Genomic DNA, 10,537 nt, shown 5'->3' with positions numbered 1-10,537 from the left:
TTATTAAAGAAGAGGCTCTAGATTTTTCAACAAAAATATCTAGAACAGCCATTCTTGATTTTTCTTTTTTCTTTTTTTGGGAGCAATTGAACTTAGAATGTCTACAATTTTTGGGTATATAATGCCCACAAATTTTGCATTCATACTAATTGAATCCTTTTTTTTTTATGGGAAAGAAGTAATTATTAAAGAAAAAGAAAAGCCACAAATTAAGAAGCAGGACTGTTTGCCTCAATTCTGATAATAAATTCTAAGCAAAAAAGGCAGCAACTTAATCAAAATAATCAAATATGTTATATATATAACTGAGAGACCATTTGACCAAGGTATGGATAACACTATGTGAAATTCTAGGAATCCAATATACATGAATATTTGGGAATCGAGGGAGCAAATAAGACATACTTGAGCAGCTGCTGAGAATTTTCCATGGAATTTCTGGGCTCTAGCTTAGATAGGGCCTCAACTACAACTTTGGAGTTACTATCAATGAAAATGGATACAAAGTCCAAGTTGACAGAGCTTTATGGCCTAGTTTACAGCTTTAGCTTCCAATGGTTCTCAATCAAAAGAATTGAACAAATTGTTGATGGCACTGGCGGCAAGTGCAGGGGTTCACAGAACTACCTAACTTAGAAAAAAATTAATTATTATATGTAAATTTTAAAAATTTTATAATTTTTTATCCTTAAAAAATATTTAGGACCACCCTAAATTTTTTTAAGCTCAACATAATTATATTTTGGACAAAATTTAGCAATAAATTTGGTTGTAGATTAAGACTACAACTCCACTTAATTTTTTTTTTTTTTATTGGATGTGAATTATGGCAAATCCACCATTGGATTACATTTTTTTTTTAAAATTCTCCATACTTACTAAATTTCAAAAAGATCAAATATCAATAGCTATGCCATCACTCAAATCTTTAAATTTCAAATTTTGTTGTCTAAAATTATACATCAAATTTGACATGTGTTTTAAGAACATTAAGAACATACAATTTAATATTTAAATTTTCAAAATATGTAACCATATTAATTTGCTTAGTGAGAGTTGTAGCAAAAGCCCAAAAAAAATTTTATGAAACTAAAATTTTGAAAAGATATAATTTGCAACATTGATAATGAGACTATCATACAAAGATTTCAAAATAAGAAAATTCAAAAAAGAAATTGTAAGACTTCTTTCTTTGTGTGTGTATGTGTTTTATGGTCAATATATGAAGTTCTATTTTTATTAAATTTTATATAATTTAAGTTTCTTAGTGGCCACCCTGAAAAATATTTTTGGAATCGCCACTGGTTGATGCGACTTTGTCACTTTTGTGGCCTAAAATGAATGTGCATTTTAGATTTTATTCTAATGGTCCATCCTCCATTTTCATGAGCTGATTTGATTTTGACCTTGTTCTTAAAGTAAAATACTATTAATCAAAAGATAATACATTTGATGATAATGATTTTGTGGCCTAAGGTGTAATTTGAAAGTTGGTATGGTGGTCCATCGCCAATTATCTTAGGCTTATCAAGTTTGTAGAAAAAATTCAAGTTTGATTTGTCATAGTTTTTGGACTGAAAAGTGAAGAATGTGTAAAGCGGCAATACCATTTTTCATTAGGACTACCTTAATACCTTCACTCCCTTTGAAATCTGTATTTGGTCATGAATCTCCTTCTTTGTGGGATTTGGGGTATATTACATGAGAATCAGGGCCCCAACATGTCAAATTAATTAAATATGTATATATATGTGTGTGTGTGACATTGTTTGTCTCTTTCTGTTTATTTCTTACTTTGTTCTTCTTTTTCTTTTTCTTTCTGGTATATAGTCACCATCCCATATAGGCCAATCTACGATGGGTCTAAAGTGGATACCACATTGTCCACTCTAAGTTCAAAAAAGTCATGCCAATGTCTACCACCCACTATGTAATTAATAATTCCAGACCATGGAATTTTTATATCTTTATTAATTGCATTTGGTTTTAGGGTCTATATCTTAATCGAGATTACTTTATATATATATATATATATATATATATATATATATATATATATATATATAATCACTGTTTAGCAACAATCCCAGCTGAGATAAATATTAAAGAATGTGATTAGCACCGACAAAGGAATTTGGTTCTCATAATTTTCCATAATGCATATCAGTTACTCCCATTTGGATTTATACTTATACAGGAACTCTATGACTCTGGGCCTAAGGTCTCTTAAGTGGACACCTTGACTCTATGGCCCAAGTAGAATTTGAGCAGGGCCTAGAGTTCTTAAAATGGGCCCCACAGTTCTTGGGGTGTGACCTATTCACACCAAGTTTAGGATTTCATGAAATGAGGGTGGATTTTTGTTTTTTTGCCACAAACCCACTTGTACCAAGATTAAGAATGGCAATGGCCATTGGGAAGGATGGATTTAAGTGAGCTTTCCAATGAAATCATATCTTATAAAATGGATTTAGAGTAAATTTTAATTTAAACTTTAAAATCTTATTTGGTTTGAATAAGTTATGATTTTCTGTGTCACAAGCCCAAACATAACCTAATCACATTAATCAACTACTAAACTATTCATAAATGTTAATACATACATACATACATACATACATATATATATATATATAGAGAGAGAGAGAGAGAGAGAGAGAGAGAGAGAGAGAGAGACTCTTTTATCCATCATTTCCTTTTTTCTTTCTCACCCTAAAGGCCTAATGTCCAGATTTTAAAATTCATATGATGTAAAATTGTTAAATGGTTTAGAAAATTCATACGATGTAAATATTGAATATAGTAGCACCTCTTGAGTGAAGTCCAAGATGCATTGGCAATCCAGAATGCCCAAAGTCTATAAATTTTTATATTAAGATATACCATAAGACCAATAAGTCGATTCAAGATCTCACTATCAACCTCTTGGCCTTAAAAAAGTAATCTTTCTTGATCTTGGGCAACTATATATTAAGATATGCTTTTGGATATTTCAGAAATGGACAGAAAGTTACAAAAAGATTGAAGTTTCATTAAAGCTTGCATGAGAATTAACACCACTACATCTTGTACCTATTTCAACTCCATATATGCTCAATAGAGAAATGCAAAGGCTAGGGTTTTCTCTAATTTCATCGCAAAATTCACACTTAATCTCATACATTTTTTTATTCTTTATAGTTTTTTATTATCATGCACTGCAATTTACATTAACCAATACTAATACATTTGCTTATACTGCACTTATACTTCAAGTTCAGAGAGCTCATTGGCGCCATTGTTGTCTCCACCTCCACTCTTTCCTTCAAACTTGATGTACTTATACCATCTAGCGAGTACAATGTAGACCATTAGATCAACTGTTGTCAAAGCTGCTAAGAGGAAGTAGAACCGTTCTAGATGACCTTTGTTAAGGTTAACAGGGATCCAACCAGGCATATCATCTCTAGCAGAGAAACTCATGACAATCATCACTAGCAAACTACTCACATAATTTCCTAGTGATATTGATGTCATGCATAGTGCACTTCCAAAGGTCTTTAATCCATCAGGAGCCTGGCTATTAAAGAATTCTAGTTGACCAACATACATGAAAACCTCAGATGCTCCTATAAGTACATACTGTGGAATTTGCCAAAAGATGCTCAAGGAACTCGAGCCTTCACAATCGGGGCAACTTTCTTTTGCATAGTTTAATCTGAAAGACTCCACAACCCCAGCTGCAACCATTGCCAATATTGCTATAACAAGACCAATTCCCATCCTCTGAAGTTCGGTGATTCCTTTAGCATTTTTCTTTCTCAAGACAACAAAAGGGTCAAGAATTCGCCTGTAAATGAAAATGAATGCTACTACACTGAGGATGTCAAAACAAGACATGCTTGCAGGAGGAATGTTGAAACTCGAAACGGTGGTTTTCATAGCTGCACCTTGCTCCACAAAGAGAGATGCCATTTGCGTGAATACTACTGAATACAATATTGTGCATAGCCAAATTGGAAGAAGTCTTAGAATGCATTTCACTTCTTCGACTTGTGTGACGGTGCAAAGGTACCATGGATCATTAGTATCCTTGTCAATCTGGTTGAATTCCTCTGATGTGATTACGGCTGCTCTATCCAAGAACCTAAAGAGGCGAATAGAAACACCATTTAGTATTTTATCTCTGTTCATAAAGCCTAACATGCTATTTCTAAATGAAAGAATCAGTAAATAGCCAGGCGAATGTGAAACTAGGTACCCTTAATTCATTAAAGAGTATGTATACAACCGAAAGGGAAAAAAAGTGAAAGTAAATTTTTGTATCAGAAATGCTAGTTCTTCCTTTTAATTGAGCAAAGACTAATTTATCACCTATGCATTAGTCCAAAAATGTCTTCACCATATTTGAAAGCATAGGACTTAGGAGACAACTATCAGCAACATTAACATTTCTTTATCTAAGTATTCATTATATTACTAAAGAAATCAAGTCCCAAGTTCGTTAAATTCATTGTACTAGAAATACAAGTTCTAGTTGTAACTTGTTATACATGTAATCCTAACTATACTACAATATTGTAATCCTATGGTTTGTTTACTATACATACTCTCAATATGCTAACTGTATTCTCTTCTCTGTCTCTCTCTCTTAATATTTTCTTCTTCTAACTTGGTATTGAAGTTATATCTTGTATTTTCTAACAAGTAATTTAAATGTTTAAGAGGGATATAAACTTACTTCAATCCTTGAGTGTGGAGTAGCTTTCTATCCCCATTCTTTGTGTATTTCTTTGCTTCAAACTCAAACAAATCTTCTCCACTTGGCATCATCTCAAACTTCAATTTTCTTGCTGCAGCCACCAGTACTTGGGAAAACCGAGAGATAGGGTTGCCTTTAGGTTCAAAATACCTGTACCTTGGGGTTCCACAAAGAAACAAGACCAATGCTAGAGCAGCAGAGCCAGTTGAGGCCCAAAATCCAAAAGCCCACATTCCTTCATTCTCAAAATAACCCAAAAAAGAATTCGAAAAGAGAGATCCAAGGTTCAAAGCCAGGTAAAAGTAGCTAAAGAAGGATATTTTTGAGTGCCCTTCATTAGGATCCTCTTCATCAAACTGATCTGCCCCAAATGTAGCTATATTAGGTTGGTATCCTCCATTTCCTAGGGCAACTAAGTATATGGAGAAGTAGAAAAATGCTGACTGGAAGGATGAATGGGATCCACAAAGAGTTTTTTCATCACCACAGCCTTTAGGCTTGAGTAAGAAAATGTATGTTGATAAAGATAGTGATACCAGACCCTGTTAGATACACATAAACATATGATCAGTTCAAGATTTGCACTTCTGAGAAATGTCTAGACTTCTAGAGACTATATATATGTTAATTGGCAGCTGAAAATATTGTCTGCTAGTGAGTCCAAGGGTCTGTGGAATAGCATTTGAATCCATCAAATGCTGGAAACTTACAATGACAAAGATGGCTTGGAAGATGGCACAAGTCTTGTACCTTCCCCAGTAAGAATCACTAAGGAAGGCACCAACTAGAGAGAAAAGATAGACCGTTCCTGTCCATTTGCTTACATTGTTAGCTGCATCAGCATTGTCTTGACCCATCACCCTTGTCAAAAACAAAACCAAGTTCACTCCAACTCCAAAGAATGCCAATGTAGCCAGCCCTTGATTGACTGAATAATTATTTTCCAATACAACAAAAGACAAGTTAGCTTTATTATCTTTCATGATTGTTAATAATACTAGACATTGATTAAGGAAACATGCAGATGCAGTTTTATATGTCTCATAAAGATGGGTCGGCTATAGTACTTATATATACACAAAGCACAATGATCAAATATATGTACTTGTTGATTAAAGAAAAAAGGTTTTTAATGGCATGATATAATATAATAAGAGCAATTATAGGTATATATTATGTACTTGTAGCGTTGGTGGTGGATGCATGTGATACTTGTGCCATTTATAATTAAAGGAACTTTCCGTAGCTTGCTTTGAAAAGTTGGAAACTATGGCTATTTTGGTGGCTGAGAAGATGTGCAAAAAGAAATTAGCTAGCTTCATTTTTACCCTAAACTGTTACTTTCTTATGTTTGCATCATTTCTTTTCACAATTTTTCTCCTATTGCCTCTTGAAAGTTTTAATGCATCACTCCAAAAGAAAAACAAACAAACATATAAATGAAAGGTTTAAAAGCATTTTTCTTGTCACTCATTATAAAACTGAACATTACCTACAGATCAAATCAGATAAGTCTTAACACATGCACTTTTCATATAGTTTCGATCTGAGTTTTGTTAAAATTTGCATGAACTGATACTTCCTTTTAACTTGAACAAATATATAAAAGTCAATATTTTGAAATCCAAATTACTAATATAAATATAGATATATTTGTGATAACTCTAATATAGAAAATTACCTAGAAGCAAAATTCCAGCAACCCAATTACCACTTCTCTCTCGGATTGCAGGCCTGCCATGATAATCAACAGTTCCATCAAGTGTACAAACCTCTTGCCCTTTTCCCACCTCTCCATTCACTTCAACCTGAAAGTTATAGCGAAATAAATCGTTCAATATTATTGACTAGAAAGAGAAACCCTTGCTAGCTAGAGCATTGAATTATATCCTCGTACCAAAATGAATGAAGATATTTAATGTTGTGAGCTTAATTATTTTTTTTACCAGCCTTTTCATAACTTGTTAAAAATTATGTAAGATTTATGAACTCGCTTTGACATGGGTTTCTAGGAATCTACTTTTATCATGTATGAATCATAATTATGAAAAAAATATATATTAAATTTATTGATAAAGCATTAACACAAGTCCCATAAGAGCCCAAAAAATTGACTAGTTTCACCCCCATGTTTTTTTTTTTTTTCCCCCAAAGAATCTCACCGCCAAAGTTTTTTTTTTTTTAAAAGAGTTTCAACTTAAAGAGTCCGTTTCTATTAATAACTCTTTATCGTCAGACCAAGATACTAATTATTTCTTGGTGTAGGCGGGGATTGAACTCCAAATCTCTTATACAACCATCAGTGACTTTACCAGTTAAATTAACTGGAACTCATTTCACCCCAAGTTTATGAGATCTATTCCAACCAAGTCTAATTATTTATTTCCCTCAAAAAAAGTCTAATCATTTAAAGTAGTGGTCCTAAATTCTGACTTGCACAAATACTCTTAGTTCAGTCCAAGACTCTAGAACATACTAACAGGTAAAACTTATAATAAAATTAGATACAGTTTGATACGTATTTTATTTTAGGTTATCTAATTAAATTTGACCATATAATTTCATTAGTCAATAAATCATATGATGGCTGAATTTGATTATCGTTGAAAAGATAACATTGTTTTCACTGTATATCCATTTAACCATAAGATCAAATTTACAATCAAATGAGTATTTTTTATCACAAGTATTTAAACTTTGAAGGAATCTTATTTTTTTTCTTTTTCCTTAGATTGAAATAATAAAAAAATTCATCACTAGTGTTGGTAAGGGTTAGTTGAGCAAAAAATTTCTTCAAATTAATTTGAAGAAATCTTCCATTATATATGTATTTTAATCATATGTTTTATTAAGTTATTTAAATAATTATTAAAAATTTAAGTTTTGTAAATAAAGCACGTGACTGTTAATAATTATGTGGAAAAAGATACATCTAAAGAATCATTTGAGTGGAAAAAAAAAAGTTTAAGAGACAAAAAGGTAAATAGAAAATAATAGAAAGAGATAAAGAAGTAAAAGAAGAGAAAACCAAATTTCAGGTTTTAGTGGGTCATACTTTTTCTTTTCTTTCCTAGAAATGAAAACTAGGAAGAACCAACCGGATTGAACATGCATGTTTTGTTATGATGATAAAAGGTAAAATAGGTTAAAAATCCAAAAAAGGTAAATATAAAATGATAGAAAGAAATAAAGAAGTAAAAGGAGAGAGAACCATTTCAGGTTTTAGTGGGTCATACTTTTTTTTTTCCTAGGATTGAAAACTAGGAAGAACCAACCGAATCAACATGCATGTTTAGTTATGATGAGAAAAAAAAACAATTTTTATAAAGTAAATGCCATAAGTTGAAAAAATTATATCATATGTGAGTGTATATATATTGCATGTTTAGTTTATGTACAACTTGTTAAAACTTTTACATCTTCTACCAACAAACTGCATGTCTTACTCTCCTCTCTTTATATTATATCCCTCCACCCTCCTTAGGAAAAAAGGTCCTTCGTTCTAAAGGAATGTCCAATATCATGTTAGATTTGCCATTTTCCCATTAGTGATAGATGAAGACCATGGAATGGGCTATGAAGTTGGTGACACAAGTTTATTAGCTAGTTAATAATTTACTCTTATCATTAGTACTAGTATTCTGTGTGAGATGTCAACACTTGACTAATGATGTATTCTATGTGAGATGTCAACACTTGACTAATCACACCATTCACTTGTGAATATTCTAAGAAATAGAACAATAATATTCATCAATGAACGACAAGTAATTGAATCTAAACATTAATTAATAGCAAGTAATATATGATGGAAAGAGATTTGTTTGTATGCATGTCAAATGCATTTTCATGGAAACTAGACAAGTGTCACTAACCTTGTTGCAAGCCATTGGTGCACACCCTTGCTAGCTAGAAATATAAATTTCAAACTGCAAACCAAGAGAGAACCAAAAAGATAGAATTGGTAAGTGCTAATGAGCAAGTGAGTTGTATGTGTATATATATAGAGTATAGCAAGAAACGATGGATGGCTAGGATTTCATATGATGAGGGATAGACCTAGATTCAAGGAGAAAATAAGGAAGTGAAAAAGAAACGTGTAAGATTATGGAATACAATCATATATGCATATATCGTATTGGCTATGACTGAGGATATGCAATGCATGCATATCTGTTTCTTACATAAAGAGAGAGTGGCCTCCATAAGCTGTCTTGATATTGACATGTTCGAATTATGTCATTGATTTGGTGAGCTTCTATTCTACTTTTTTATTTTTAGTTTATTTATTATAGTTTTGTGGGATTCTTTTTTTCTAATATCGGTGGCATCACACTTTAATGGTTGTGTTTTATTGACTAATAAGAAATTAACAAAAGTAGTACATGTTGCTATTAACTAATCTCCTTTTTTTCCATGATTTCTCTTTGGCTTCATTTGGGGGAGTAATATCTGGTCGTGGAAAGTAGCTTAACATGCCTCACTAACATTATCATTTCCTTTTCCTAATAATTACCATTGTTTATCTAGTAAACTATGAGTCAAATCCAAGCCATTCACTCTTTGTAACTATACATCAGTTTCCCCCATCTATTGTAAGATATTTTTCCCATTGACTCATAGGTGGCTAACCGAGTGTTGAAGTGGGCTTTTTTTTTTCTTTTTTCCTTTTACCAAAATACACATTTGGTACTTCGAATTTGGTCCATGTTGTATTTCAATCGAATTTGGTCCTTGATATTTAAAATAAATAAATAAACCATTTTAGTCTTCAAAAAGAATTATGATTTGGAGTTAGCGAAAGTGCATTTGCAAGAACACTAAAATAAGACAACCACAAGTAGCATCAATAGTTAACGTGGTTTGGCCTACTTCAAAATTACGTCGATGGGCAACACAATGAATTACAATTGCTCCTAATCAAATTTCACAATCCAAAATCACATATTTACGCACAACATTCATAAACCTTTCAAATATAAACAAAATTTCTCACAATCACAAACTAATTTACAAATTTCACGCATATAAACTCACAATCCTAAAAATACATCTAATAATGCTCTCACTCAAGATCAAGGAATCCACATGAGAGGGGATAATTGACGGCTTAGATTACTTAATTCGTATGTTCTTGTAAAACAAAGTAAACCTTCTTCGTGAGTTGGGCCTTCTCAAAGTGGGTTGGCCGAAATCACTCCAATGGTTAAGCTAATGTTCTGATTTCAAGTTTGAAGAATGATAAGTAAAATTTTCAAAGTTTACTCTCATACCTTTGATAGGGACTGTGACCTCTTTATATATATATATATATATATATATATATATATATATGCCCTGAGATCTTGGCCTTTTCCCACCTAAACCATCCCATGAATTCAAGTTTTTTAGAAGATAGGATGCATGTCACCTCAATAAACGGAATAGCTGGGGATAATGTTGAGTGATTCACCTTAAGGGGATGGGTTGCATCACATTTAATGTGATGTAAGGTTATTGAAGCACAACAAATGTTAGGTGAGTGACTTGTTAACTGGGTAGCACTTCTTTAGAGATGGTGACTCTGGTTCAGTTTGACAGCCGGTGACTTATTTGGTGGGTGATGTCAATAATTCTAGAACATGAACTATTTCACATATTTTGCTGCAACTATTTTACTTCATAGATTGTGTCTTGAACATAAGAAAATTCTTTTTTTTTTTTTCCTTTTCAGTGCTACACAAAACACTAACTTTTTTCTCTCAGTCCGCTTCACTCTTGTGTGTTTCTCTCTCAGTCTCTTTTCTTGAGAACAAA

General features: G+C 32.3%; 1 protein-coding gene across 2 annotated transcripts; it reads right to left on the bottom strand.

Moving 5' to 3' along the window:
• Positions 1-2,989: 2,989 nt before the first annotated feature.
• LOC142617395 (protein NRT1/ PTR FAMILY 7.3-like) lies at positions 2,990-8,815 on the bottom strand. 2 transcript variants are annotated; one of them, XM_075790224.1, is made up of 5 exons: positions 8,617-8,815; positions 6,423-6,549; positions 5,566-5,669; positions 4,721-5,283; positions 2,990-4,126 (listed from the first exon to the last, which is right to left on the bottom strand). In XM_075790224.1, exons 1-5 carry the CDS (start codon positions 8,629-8,631, stop codon positions 3,244-3,246), a joined length of 1,692 nt encoding a protein of 563 aa, XP_075646339.1. In that variant the 5' UTR covers positions 8,632-8,815; the 3' UTR covers positions 2,990-3,243. The 2 variants fall into 2 exon arrangements, with proteins under 2 accessions (XP_075646339.1, XP_075646338.1); XM_075790223.1 differs by having other exon boundaries at positions 2,991-4,126; positions 5,452-5,669; positions 8,617-8,814.
• Between the last annotated feature and the right edge of the window lie 1,722 nt (positions 8,816-10,537).

The sequence above is a fragment of the Castanea sativa genome, chromosome 11 (genome assembly GCF_040712315.1).
Source record: "Castanea sativa cultivar Marrone di Chiusa Pesio chromosome 11, ASM4071231v1".
NCBI lineage: Eukaryota > Viridiplantae > Streptophyta > Magnoliopsida > Fagales > Fagaceae > Castanea > Castanea sativa.
Note: the sequence above shows the minus strand (reverse complement) of the source record. Positions and strands in the feature narration are given on the sequence as shown.